General features: G+C 48.1%; 1 protein-coding gene across 2 annotated transcripts; it reads right to left on the reverse strand.

Annotated features, from left to right (window-relative positions):
• Nucleotides 1–4,528: 4,528 nt before the first annotated feature.
• LOC101685787 (UL16-binding protein 3) lies at nt 4,529–9,899 on the reverse strand. 2 transcript variants are annotated; one of them, XM_013056734.2, is made up of 5 exons: nt 9,774–9,899; nt 7,555–7,821; nt 7,048–7,323; nt 6,276–6,408; nt 4,529–5,028 (listed from the first exon to the last, which is right to left on the reverse strand). In XM_013056734.2, exons 1-4 carry the CDS (start codon nt 9,877–9,879, stop codon nt 6,284–6,286), a joined length of 774 nt encoding a protein of 257 aa, XP_012912188.1. In that variant the 5' UTR covers nt 9,880–9,899; the 3' UTR covers nt 4,529–5,028; nt 6,276–6,283. The 2 variants fall into 2 exon arrangements, with proteins under 2 accessions (XP_012912188.1, XP_004753613.2); XM_004753556.3 differs by having other exon boundaries at nt 9,762–9,899.
• Nucleotides 9,900–13,394: the final 3,495 nt, after the last annotated feature.

A 13,394-nucleotide genomic window follows, 5' to 3' on the forward strand; every position in this document is an offset into this window, starting at 1 on the left:
GGGCACTAGGTGAATTTTACCCCCATCTTTTGTAAGCATCAAGTTTGGTGAGATATAATTTATAGGCAATTCTCCCTTCTTTTTGAAGGCACCTAGCTTCATGTCCCCTTTCTTTGCAAGTGTAGGAGAAGCATCTGGGCCTGTGGCCACTTTTAAAACACCTTCTCAGGCTCTGAAAGTAAAAGCAGAGGAATGCTATTCCTCCAGCTGTGAAACCCCTTAGCAACCCGTAAATTCTACAGAGAATCCTATTTCCAAGCAGTGCTACCTTCAGGTTTGCAGAGGAGGAAAAAAATGAGTGATTTTTTTTTTTTTTTTCAGTGACCACACTTCAGCTCTGAGACAAAGTGAGTGTTGGAGCAAGAGTACATCACTTTCACTCACGATCATCCTCCTATCCTACAAATTGCATAAAAGCAGCCACATAATGCTCGACTTATTGTAAGTATGATAGATAATAAAGTATCCCATCCCCTTCAGTCACTGGAAACACTCTTGTTAGTTCTAGGCTTTGAGAACTAAATAGCCACATTGTAAACAACAGCACCTGGAGGAACCAAACTCAGCTGACTGAATCAGGTGTGACCCCATGTGTGAGGGCTGTAACAAAAGCTGGATGAACTGTTCTAGCCTGCATTTATTTATTTATTTATTTATTCATGGAACATAGATTTATCTACTTTTCGTTTCCTTTTACAAAGGAACTCAAGATACGTGGGTCTGTGGGTAAGCATGTCCTGTGTCAAACTGGAAAATGTACTATGAGAAGTCACGTGTTTCAAAAAATTGTGAAAAGAATTTAAAATCTGCCAATCAGCTAGGAATGCCAGGATAAGAGTGAACTACCGTTTACTTCTCAATTTCCACCAGAAATTTAGGTTTTTAAGGGTTAACAATTCTAGTATAGAAGCTTAATGAATAATTTTAAATGGTTTAAAAGATATTTAAGGAATATACCTACACTGTGTGAATTGTAGTACTACTTTGCCTGTTGAGGAGAAATCACTAATATTGTTTTCTTTTTCCTATTTTTAAAAATTTAAACTCAATTAAATGATATATAATGTATTCCCAGCTTCCAAGGCAGAGGCTAGCGGTTCATGTCTCACAAAACACACAGTGCTGACTGCACCACGTGGCCTCCTCCCCCACAGTGTCCACCACCTAGTTTGGCCATCCTGCTCCCCCTTGCCCCTCCAGCAGCCCTGTTTATTTTCCATGAGCTCATAGTGCTTGCTATCTATGTTCTCCTCTAGGATTTTGATGGATTCCTGCCTCACATTTAGGTCTTTCATCAATTTTGAGGCGGTTTTTGTGTAGGGTGTTAGAAAATGTCCAGTTTTGGGGCACCTGGCTGGCTCAGTGGTTAAGCCTCTGCCTTCCGCTCATGTCATGATCTCAGGGTCCTGGGATCGAGCCCTGCATCGGTCTCTCTGCTTAATGGGAAGCCTGCTTCTCCCTTTCTCTCTGCCTGCCTCTCTGCCTGCTTGTGATCTCTCTCTGTCAAATAAATAAATTAAATCTTAAAAAGAAAAGAAAATGGTCCAGTTTCATTCTTCTGCACATGGCTGGCCAATATTCCCAACACCATTTGTTGAAGACACTGCCTCCCCCCACCCCCATAGGATATTCTTTCCTGCTTTGTCAAGGATTCGTTGACCATAGAGTCGAAGGCCCATTTCTGGCCTCTCTATTCTGTTCCATTTATCTATGTGTCTGTTTTTGTGCAGTACCATACTGTGTTGAGGATTATAGCTTTGTAAGAGAGCCTGAAGTTCAGAATGTGATGCCACCAGTTTTGATTTTCTTTGCCAACATTGCTTTGTCTATTTGGAGTCTTTCTGGTTCCATACAAATTTTAGGATTACTTGTTCCAGCTCTGTCGTTGATAGTATTGTCATAGGGACTGCACTGAATGTGTAGATTGCTCTGGGTAGCACAGACACTTAACAATATTTGTTCTTGCAATCTGTGAGCATGGAATGCATGTCTTTCCAACTCTTTGTGTCTTCCTCAATTTCTCTCATGAGTGTTCCATAGTTTTCTATACTTCTGTAGTTTGCTTCTTTGGCTAGGCTTATTCCTACATATCTTAGGGTTTTATGTGCAACTATAAACGGGATCACCTTTTTAAATTTCTGCTTCTTTTGTCTCATTGTTAGTGTATAGAAATACAACTGATTTCTATGCCTTGATTTTATATCCTGCCAGTTTGCTGAATTCCTGTATGAGTGCTATCAATTTTGGGGTGGAATCTTTTGGGTTGCGCATATAGAGTATCATGTCATCTGTGAAGAGTAAGAGTTTGACTTTTTCTTTGTCAATTCAGATGGCTCCTTATTTCTTTTCGTTGTCAATTGCTGAGGCTATGACTTCTAGGACTATGTTGAACAACAGTGGTCATAGTGGATATCCCTGCCTTGTTCCTGAGCTTATGGGAAAAGCTCTCAGTTTTTGTACTTTGAAAATGATATTCACTGTGGGCTTTCCATATATGGATTTTATGGTATTGAGGTATGTTCCCTCTATCCTTACACTGTGACGAGTTTTCATCAGGAAAGGATGTTGTACCTTGTGAAATGCTTTTTCTGCATCTTTTGAGAGGATCACATGGATCTTGTCCTTTATTTTAAGAAGGTAGTGTATCACATTGTTTGGTGTGTGGATGTAGAACCACCCCTGTAGCCCAGGAATACCAACCACCTGGTCATGGTGAAAAATCCTTCTAATGTACTGCTGGATCCTATTGGCTGGTATCTCAGCTGTCACACTGATGTCCTCCCAGTTTTGGTGATGTCCCCTGATGCCGACATTTTAGGATGTATTTCCCCCACACCAGGACATTCATCTGGGTCACCACAGGATCATCTCCTAGTAGGTCTCATGGTACCTGAGGACCTCCTCATCCTTAGACTCTGCTTCGTATTGTTCCAGGAATGTCCAATACGGTCAAAGAGATCAACATTTTCCATTTCCATTTCCATTTCCTGGATGTGCTGAAGATGAGGGTTAGAGTGTTTTATTTGCCTTGTTAGTGGATTAGCTTAATCTGTAAGTGTAGGTGAAGAGATTCAGATGTAGGAGGCCACTGGAAGAGTATGTTGTCCAGAAGTTCTCAATATATATTTGAAAGCTTTGTTCATCCTGTGTTTTGGCTCACCTTTGTGTCATTTTTTGACAAGAGTTCAGATAATTTAGTCTTAACTAGAGAGAAACAAAAAACTCCTAACACATTGTATACATTGTACCTCATTTAGGTATCCTATGGCTAATTTTTTGCTATGACACATAGCACCACAGTAAATAATCGTACACCTCTATTGCTTTTTGGTCCCCATGTATTTCCGGCCTCAAATTAACACTGGGATTGCCATGCAGTAGGATAAACACAACCAACCACCGTCTGGCTAGGGTGCACTATACGGCAAATGAAGGATTCCATTTTAACTCCTACCAACGCAGAAGAGAACTCTTGTCACTCCATTTCCTGTCCACCATTTGCTATAGCTCTCTTTAAAATCTTGTCAGTTTGGGGCGGCTGGGTGGCTCAATGTGTTAAAGCCTCTGCCTTTGGCTGGGGTCACGATCCCAGGGTCCTGGGATTGAGCCCTGAATGGGGCTCTCTGCTCAGCAGGGAGCCTACTTCCTCTCTCTCTGCCTGCCTCTCTGATTACTTGTGATCTCTGTCAAATAAATAAATAAAACATTTTTAAAAATCTTGTCAGTTTGATGCATGTATAAAGCAAGCCCAATGTTTTTCGTGTTATCTTGATAACTTGGATGTATTCAGTGATTTTTGAGGCTGATTTACTGTCTGTGACTTGCTCTAAGCATTTGCACAGATCTTGGGAGAGCCAGACTTACAGATATTTATTTGCAGAAGCTCTTTGTATATTCTGGATACCAATCTTTTGCTCATGAACGAATAATCAACTGTTAGAAGCAGATCTGTTTCTGCTGTGAAGACCCACTGTGCTCTGAAGGAGGTGAGTCGGTGGGGAGGGATGACAAGAGAGACAGTGGTGGGGGATCCAGGACACTCAGAAAGATTCTCAACTGCTTCATTTCCAGAACGTTTGTTTGTATGTGGCCTGTCAGGATCATGTCTGAGACGGACAGATGGCTGCTGGAAAGCTGATTTCTGAGTGATCCTTCAATTCTCTATCTCCACAACAGATCTAGCAGAATCACCACTTTTATTTACCCCATACAGTGGAGGAAGAACACAATTCCATGAGTTCTCTTGCGATATAAAAGAAATTCTGAAGGCACTTGTGTGGCTCAGCCAGTTAAGTGTCTGCCTTCAGCTGAGGTCATGATCCCAAGGTCCTTGGATGGAGTCCCACAACAGCTTCCTGCTCAGTAGGGAGTCTGCTTTTCCCTCTCCCTCTGTCCCTCCCCCCAGCTTGATATGTCTCTTTCCCTCTCTCAAATAAACAATATCTTTGAAAAAAAATAAAAAATAATAGTAAAATTCCAAATTAAGTATATTGTATAATAAAGATAATATTTATTTAAATATACGTTCCTGGACATAATTTACTAAAGACAACAATCACAATTTGTCAATGAGCCTGTTTCACAGTACACAGAAGAAAAAAATCCCTGAGGATCTAGAGCTTCCATAAATATCTTTTTGGGGATACTGTCTGCAAGGACATGGTCCTCTTACAGAGAAGAACCCGATATTACAGAACCAAAGGACAAGAAGGAAAATGTTCTCTTTGTAGAGATTCCCCATTCAAGTGTTTAACACTTCAGTGCAGGAATTCCATCACTTAGCAATGGGAGAAAACGGCATAGAATATGGCAGTGCAAAGTGCTGAACGGGAGAGGCACGAAATGCAAGAAGGGACATGGGAGCTTCCCTGTCCTGCACCAGGTGGCTGGACTGAGGTTCTGGACTCGTAAACTTGGAAGTGCTGCTGGTCTAATGATGAACAACAGCTCATTCAAAGGCAGCTGGCCCAGAGGCAGAGTCGCTGAGCTGGTCCCCAGGCTGAAGGGCTTCTTGGTGGACTTGGCAGCCTAAGAAAAGAACAGGTGTTTGTCTCCATGGTTGAGGAAATCCTGGGTCCCCTGTCCTGGGGCTGCCCTTCACCAGCACTCCCCACCCCAGAGCCCAGCCCTCGCCCAGGGGCATGCATTTCCCCCAGCCATGACCCCAGCCCTGGGCCCAGCCACCATTACGAACCTCCACCCTCCTGAACCAAGTCACGGAGTCAGCCCCAGGCCCTATTACCAATGGTCTGGGCTCAGGACCAAAGTGCGTAAGAAACGTGTGCTCACGTGACTTAGGTTCCCAGGCTCCCTCTCATGGCAGATCCTAAAGGACCTGCTGGGGGATGTGGCAGAAGACAGGGGCCTGCACTTGACTCTAACCTTGGGGAACCCTGTGGGCAAAGATCCTTCTTTTCCCTTCCCTTCCAGCCTCCTGCAAGCAGCATGCAGAGCTCTTCGTCTGATGATCCTGCCCCCATCCCATCCATTCCTGGTCCGGCTCAGCTGGGAGCTCACAGGGGAGCTCAGTTAGCCCATCCCCCAGCTCAGCTCTGCTCAAAGCAGGGGCTGCTCAGGGGCTCAGGATCTGAGGTCTGCAGGAAGCTGGCTGCCAGGGACGGCATCAGCTTCAGCCAAGGTTGCACAGAGAACTAGCCTCCTTCTAGTCCCATCATGCACGGTCTCTACTGGGCATTTGCTGCCTCACATGTGAAGACCCAAGCCACGACAGGGGGAACACGGCACTACTGTCCAGCCCTTTGAGTGGGTCTGCAGAGGCCTTCCCACTCCCTCTACCTGGGATGAGACCCTGGGCCCCCTGTCCTTGTAACTGCCTGGATGGAGTCCCCTTCTCCTTGAGATGTCCCATGGAGCTGCCATGCTGCTCTCTCTCAAAGGGGAGTACGGCCCATGCTGTGTGTCCCCGCTGTCCCCACCCTGCCCACCCCGGGCCCAAATTGACTCTCTCCAATGGAGAACCCAGTTAGAGCCAGGAATGACATCCCTCAATCCCTTTAGCACCAATAGGCCTTAAGCAGTGGTCTGGGCCCCTCTCCTTTCCCAGTGGCCTTATCAGTGAGTGAGGCCACATCAGAGATCAGCATGGAGCTAGTCCAAGCTGTTCTCAACACATGATATGAGATCCCATTCATCTAATCCCACTGCCATCTGAGAAGCTTCAGGCAGTGGGCAGAGGTGAGGCTGGGAATTCACCATTCCCTGTGCTCACACCAGGCCATCTGCCCCTCCCTTCCGTCTCAATCTGCTCTCACTACCTGTGGATCTAGTGGTCTCCGACAAGGATGCCCATCATGACCGCACAGCTGAGGAGCAACGGGAAGATCCAGGTGCAGGGTCCGATGGCTGTGGCCTTGCCTGGGGCTGTACCTTGTCGCGTGGCTGGTGGCACTGAAATGAAAATGCAAGGATAAGATCCTCAGTCAGGACCCCAAACTGGGGGAAGCTTCCTCAGCTCCTGTAGTTGCATCCTACCAATCAGTGTCTATCACTGTCCTTGTGGAGGCTGCTGTGACCAGTCCTGATGTCGGGAGGGAGGAGAGGATACGCCCGTCCCCGAGGGGCTCCTCCCGCCAAAAGGGGAAGCAGGGTTTGCAAGGTAAGCAGTCGCTCCTGCTGTGACAGACAGGAGGTGATGCAGGACAAGGATGGTGACAACGATAGTCCAGGTGGCAATGAAGGATTTCTGACAGCACACCAGGTGACATGAAAAAGTTAATTCTCAGATAAAAGAACATAAGACCATCTCTGGAAACAGGCTGATGCTCCCCTGTTTGGGGCCAGCAAGAAATTCAAGAAATGCCCAAACACAAAGGTGTACGCATCGAGGAAGTGATTCCAGGAGGTGAGATGGGAAAAGAAGAATTCTAGAACATTCCTGTAGCCATTATTCTGCCAAGAAGAATTTCCCATGGATGGATCAATTTCTCTGTCTACACACACACACACACACACACACACCGCCCATACTTTGGTGTAGGTCGAGGTCATTTCAAGAGAACCAGCACTCCATCCAGTCTTCTGAGTTACCTGTGGTCTCCTGCATCTCATCCCAGTGCTCCCACACGTGCTGGAGCCACCTCTTACAGTCTCCATTTGCAGTCCTCACGAGGAGCTTGTTCAGCTCTCTGTCATTGTCCAACGTGCCTCTGAACTGTTGGCCTCCAGGAGGAACCACTGTCCACTTTCTGTTCTCTGGGTCAAAGAGGTGGGTTAACTGTCCATTGAAGGCGAACTTCCAGGATCCTCTGGTGTGTCCATCAGCCCCTCGCTCACATATCAGGCTGCCCTGCATGGTGAGAGAATCTGCCCCCGCCCCCACCAGCAGAAACAGGTCAGCCTCTGGTCTTGACCAATCCTTTGCCCCACTCGCTGTGCACTCCTCAGCTCCCCTTCTGCCCTTCTGGTTCTGCTCTGGCCTCCTTACCTGCTGTGGCTACTGGGCCATGTGTGTGGGACCCACTTCTAAGTTTTACATGATCACCATAGCGCCCCAGCCCTGTCAAGTGTTCTCCTTCCCTGGCCCTTCGGACTCACCACCGCTCTTAGTGACAAACTCTGCTTTGATGTCCAGCAGTTTCTTTCTGAACTCTTCCCCCAGGTCCTCCAGAGTTTCCATCTGTGTTTCCCAAAATGCTGTGTTCTTCATCTTCATCCCATAAGGACCAGTGTGTATGACCTGCTTGCTCCCACAGACATAATAAAGAAACTTGTTTCCATTGACCTGGCCTTGAATCTCACACCATGGTTGTCCAGGCCTGGGCTGAGATGTGATGGAGAAATTTTGGTTAAGCGAAAGAGGACCTGGGAAGGAAAAACACAGGTGGAGGTTGCGGCTGGAAGAAAAAGAGCAGCAGGCACCCCGCTGCCAGCCAGGTGACAGCAATCCCCCTCACCCCCCAGAGGGCTGACCTGGCAGAGAAAGGACTGTCCCTGCAATATGTTTCCCCATAGCCTTGGAGGCTGGCGCTCTTCCCCTGTTGGGATTGGATCAGTATGTCTCTGCTTGGCAGGAAGTCACACAGCCCCAGTTAGGATCCTGTGCCCACCAGGCTGACACCCAGCCTCACACGGTCTCTACCCACTGCAGGCACAGGCCAGGCTGGCTATGGCAAGAAGAGGTCTACATGTCAGAGGACTGTCAGGAGGTAGGCCAGTGTCCTGTAGGAAGATGAGGGGCACGGAGGGGGCTGCTCCTGAGGAGCTGGGGCCTGGTGGGGACAGGGTGAGGATAGATTCCAAAGTCAGGTGAGGGAAAGTTTGGGATCATGGGTCAGAGCAAGGCCCTGGAGATGCTGATAACCTGTCCTTAGGATGGGTCTCAGAAGCCTGGAAAAGGTGGTCCACATGTCACAGACTAGAGCAGCAAGCATTGCCAAGGCAGATAGAAGCTCAGAGAAGTGCATATGACAGAACAGATAGAGCAAGAAATGCCAAACACAAAACTAAAAACATGTCGTGCTACTACGCTCATGGACATGTCTGGAGGGCTCCTTACAAATAAAATAAATAAATACAAAAGTATCCTATCCTCGGTGCAAGGAGAGAGATGAGTACCAGCCTCAAAGCTCCTCTCAGGGTTCAAGGATGTGACGAACCCTATTCGATTTTCATTGAAAGGCCAGCCTGGTGCAAAGATTTTCTGTGTCTACTGAATATTGCATAGGACTCTGTTGTAGACAATCCATGGATGAAGGTGCCGCTGGACTGGCTCCTTGGGCCCCAGGACCCTTAGAATCCACACCACAGAGCCCTGTGAGAAAAGGGGCTCTGTGCGCTTTGTGACATTCTGATCTGAATATCAGGAAGTGAGCCCTAGTGCTCCAGGGAGGCAATGACACAGGAGGGAAAGTCACACCCTGTAAAAGAGGCTGGGGGCAAGTGGGAACGGAGTGAAGAGGTCTCTGGCCAGAGGACATCAGAGCTGTGCACCCTGAGCTGGGAGGTGCTGGTGAAGGAGCGCCTGGAGTCCCACGGGGAGGGGAGAAGGGTTATCCACTGCCCAAGCGTGCAGGCAAGTCCATCCCACTTGGACTGGTTGACTGTGGTGGGGTATGAGGTGACTCATACCAGGAGAACCCTGGGAATGGCTTTGAGGTAAGGGGTCCTGTGGAGGTCCCCTCCCTGGGAAAGCCTCCGGTCATGTCCAGAGTAGGGGCAAGGGGACTCAGTTTCCCCAGGGCTCCGAGGGGAGGCTCCAGGGGCTGGGGTGGACCACAGATCTCCAGCGGGGCCCTCTCTCCCTTCGCTGTGCTCCCCCAGCCATTGCCTGGCTTAACTTTCGAGGTTTTTCGCTAACCCTCAGCTTCCCCTCCCTTACCTCCACCCCTGCTCCACTTCCTCCCCGCCCCGTTTTTAAAATATTCATTGATTTACTTTAGAAAGTGTGAAGGGAAGGGGCAGAGGGAGAGAGTGAATCTCCCACAGAGCTCAAACTGAGCACAAAGCCTCAGGTAAGGCTCCACCCAGGGACCCTGACAGCAGGACCTGAGCCCAAATCAAGAGTCCCGCGCTTAACCCACTGAGCCCGCCAGGTGCCCGGAAGCTGCCTCTCTTTTCGGTCCCTCTCCTGGCCCAGGCGACAATTGCCCACAGTCACCCTGCAGGCAGAAAGCGGCCCACAGAGAATTACTGAGGGGTCCGGGTTAGAAGAAGAATTTACGAGAACCGCTCCGCGGACGCCGGTTCCGCTCCCCGGTCTGACCGCTCACTCCCCAACTCCCCGCTCCCACCCCGGGTTCTACCTCTGAACTCACGGCTGCAGCTTGCTGTAGCACAGACCGGCAGGAGAACACAGAGCAGGAGGCCGAGACCCCGTCCGCTGGGGACCCCAGTCCACCCCGTTCGCCTCGGGAAGCTCATCGCAGCTCTACTGTGCCCAGATTTGCAGTTCCTAAAGAAAATTTCCACTTGGGGCTTGACCCCGCCCCGGGACCCGCCTCCTGCCGTATTTCCTAGAATATAACAGTCCTTTCCGGTGCTGCTGCTCTGCTCCTTTTCACCCATTGTCCTGACCACCTATCTTTCCCATCTTCATTTCCACCACCACCATCTTCCCTTCTCGTGGCCAACAGGTATAAGCTTTCAGTTATGAACTTAAAAAGTTATGCGGGGGCGCCTGTGTGGCTCCGTGGGGGTAAGCCTCTGCCTTTGGGTCAGGTCATGATCTCAGGGTCCTAAAGTCAGCAGGAGCCTGCCTCCCCCTCTCTCTCTGCCTGTTGCTCTGCCTACTTGTGATCTCTTTCTCTCTGTCAAATAAATAAATAAAATCTTTTTTAAAAAGTCATGTGGAGGGGCGCCTGGGTGGCTCAGTGGGTTAAGCCGCTGCCTTCGGCTCAGGTCATGATCTCAGGGTCCTGGGATCCAGTCCCACGTGGGGCTCTCTGCTCAGCAGGGAGCCTGCTTCCTCCTCTCTCTCTCTGCCTGCCTCTCTGCCTACTTGTGATCTCTCTCTGTCAAATAAATAAATAAAAAATCTTTAAAAAAAATAAATAAATAAAAATAAAAAGTCATGTGGATATAGAGCACAGCATGTTACCTGTAGTTAAAGATTCTGTGTTGTATATTTCAAAGTCACTGAGAGAGTGGATCTCGAAACGAGACTTACTGTGCTGATCATTTCATAATACATACAAATATCCAATCACTATCTTGTACATCTGAAACTAATATAATGCTGTATATCAATTATATCTCAATAAAAAATAAATTCAAAAAGAAAAAATAGTACAAAACAGGATTTTCTTCCCTTCCCGTTCTGAAGGCTGAAACATTGAGAGCAAGGCATCCTCAGAGCCATGTTCTGTCTCCTGGCTTCTGGGTGTTTCCTGCCATGCTTGGCATTCATTGGCTCTAGTCGGCTGCCTTCTAACGTCTGTCTCTGTTGTCACAGGGACGGCTGCCCTCTCTGCCTCTGTGTATCCATCTGACTTCCTCCATGTTTGTCTCTGGTCCCTTCTTACTAGGACAAGAGTCCTACTGGACAGTGTTTCTTCCTAACGATCTTATATTCATGTGGATACAACTGCAAAGGCCCTATGTCCATATAAAATCAACTTCCCAAGACCAGGAGTTAGGACTTCAGCATAACTTTTGGGGGACCACAATTCAGCCCATAACAAAAGTCATAGACTCTATCATCCCACGCTTACACCACCAAAAAAAGAATCATCCCTTTTTTCTTTACTTCTAAAGTTTCTTATTGAGATATTAATGACATAAATTATTTTGAGGTGTACCATGAGTCAGTATTTGTATATTATTAACTATATTTATGTACCATATTATACATTATATCTCATGACTTGTTTATTTTATAACTGGAAGTTGATACTTTCTGATCACAAGAAGGGATGATTTGGAAAGTGAAAATGAAGACAGAAAAGAGAGGTTGGGAGGAGAATGGGGTGAAGAAGGAAAGAAGAGCAGCAGAGACGATTGAAATATTTCAGGAAGTATGACCTGGCAGGAGTAAGCAGGTGGTTTGATGCTGGCTGGGGTCCCAGAGTGGCTGTGACAAGGTTTCCTCACAGCCTCCTCAAATTGCTGAGGAAAGTGTCTACCACACTCCTGCTGGGAGCAGTTAGGGAGAAACAGGGAGGGGAGAGGGGATGGCGTTAAGACTGGGGCAGGGGTGGAGGGGTGGGGGGAAACCATATAGGAGAAGTTTAAAAACTCTGTTGATGGCTCCTGCCCAGTCATCAGTCTTCCCCAGCCTTGCTTCTGCCTTGGATTTTTATTTGTTTGTTTGTTTGTTTTCTTCTCTTTTCTTTTTTCAGTGACTTTGGTCTCTGGGCAAAAGGAAGATGGAAAAGATTTTTTCAACTTGAAAAAAATACTGCCAGGAGATGGGAGCCAGAGGACAGGACAGGGAGAGAGCGCCTGGTGGGAAGCAAGGCTTAAGACTTCTCCAAGCTGGAGAGTTTTAGAAAAGTCAGTCTGACACCGCACAGATTATTTGCCAGGTCAGGAGGGTTGGGGGGAGGGCAGAGGGCAGGCACACCTGTGGCTGACATTACTCCCATTTGGGTGAGAACTGCACAGACTCCCAGTGAGGTGCCAACTGGAAGAGGGGTTCATCCAGGAACTAAGAGGAGAGGGTCCAGGGTTTAATCCCAGGGAGAGGAACTGGACTCAGAGCATATACAGCCTTCTTTCTGGATGACTTGGCCTCACTCCTGCAACGCATTACCACCTAGCCAGAAGTGGGACTGTCCAAGAATCTGCCAAGCCAGCTGCTTCCGAGATGGGGAACATGGTAAGGCCAGCAAGTCCATGAGCAATGGGTCCACTGCCACATTTCTTTTCTTGTGAAACAAGTTCCTTTATCAGAGCAGAAGGGTAGGGAAGACTGTGAGAGTGGGGAAAAGAATTATGTAGGTCCACGGATGGTAGTTTTGGCAAAATCATTTCAGGCAAAGAGGATAAATTATTATCTGTGGTAAGTATCTGTTTCAAAAAAGAGGAATGCTGTGCCTTACTGTTATGAAAGTGCCCCAGGGCTATGAACCTGCCAACAGGCTGGTCACCCTGGGGAACTGTGCCATATCAGGGCACCCTGTTTGTCTCTGTGGCTGGCAGGCTGGGCACTCAGCAGTGGGCCTGGCCTACTCATCTTCCATGGACTTAGCAGCAACAGGACTGTGCTGCTAAGCCCGTGCCTGACATCCATTCCTGCCCCTTTGTTCTGAGCCCACTGGACAATGTGGGTTGTCCTGGGGACACATGCTGACTGATAGCCCCAGAATGGTTATCCTAGCAACTTGATTCCTAAAAATCCTCCTCTTCTGAGGTCACCCTTTGGGGAGCATTCCTGTGGGACACAAATATCCTTCTATTCTCAGAGAATTCTATCCACATACCTTTCCCCTAAATTTCTGTCACAAGTTTCCAGTTGGACTTTCCAAGTCCCTGGCCATCCAGCCAAACCATTGAAATGGGCATCTACTTGCACAGGTGTGCATTTCTCCTTCCCCAGCAAAGTGTACACCTGGGGTACCGCTCAGCATTGTGCCCACTGAGAACATTTCCTTATACACTGTCTTTTGGGAATAGTCTGGAGAAGGTCTATAATGCTGCAGCTGTTCCCTTTCAGGCAGGACCTAAGGGTCCTACAGAAGCATCTGGAAACCAGTCACCAGTCCTCTCTTCCTCTGTTGGGAGCTTCCCATAAGGCCTAGGTACAGGCTGGGAGAAGGAGGCTGTGGGGTAGAAGTGGGGACCACAAGCATTCAGGCAACTTCTTCAGGGAACTTGCTTGTGCCCCGGGACCTGATCAGGCCAGATCATGTACCTACCGCTTCCATCTGATGACAGAGGGCTGCTGTGCTTACCACCCTCAGGCAATGGGTCAGAAAGCTCATGAGGGGCAGATCAGG

Source organism: Mustela putorius, unplaced genomic scaffold (genome assembly GCF_011764305.1).
Source record: "Mustela putorius furo isolate JIRA1106 unplaced genomic scaffold, ASM1176430v1.1 tig00000450_pilon_pilon_pilon, whole genome shotgun sequence".
Classification (NCBI taxonomy): Eukaryota; Metazoa; Chordata; class Mammalia; order Carnivora; family Mustelidae; genus Mustela; species Mustela putorius.

What these genes read in the sequence shown, in the direction of transcription:
- LOC101685787 (XM_004753556.3), bottom strand. Translation starts at nt 9,879, where the DNA reads ATGAGCTTCCCGAGGCGAACGGGGTGGACTGGGGTCCCCAGCGGACGG. An exon ending in GTTTGTCACTAAGAGCGGTG is followed by an intron (nt 7,324 to 7,554) that starts GTGAGTCCGAAG and finishes GGGCGGGGGCAG; the next exon opens with ATTCTCTCACCATGCAGGGC. An exon ending in TGAGATGCAGGAGACCACAG is followed by an intron (nt 6,409 to 7,047) that starts GTAACTCAGAAG and finishes TTTTCATTTCAG; the next exon opens with TGCCACCAGCCACGCGACAA.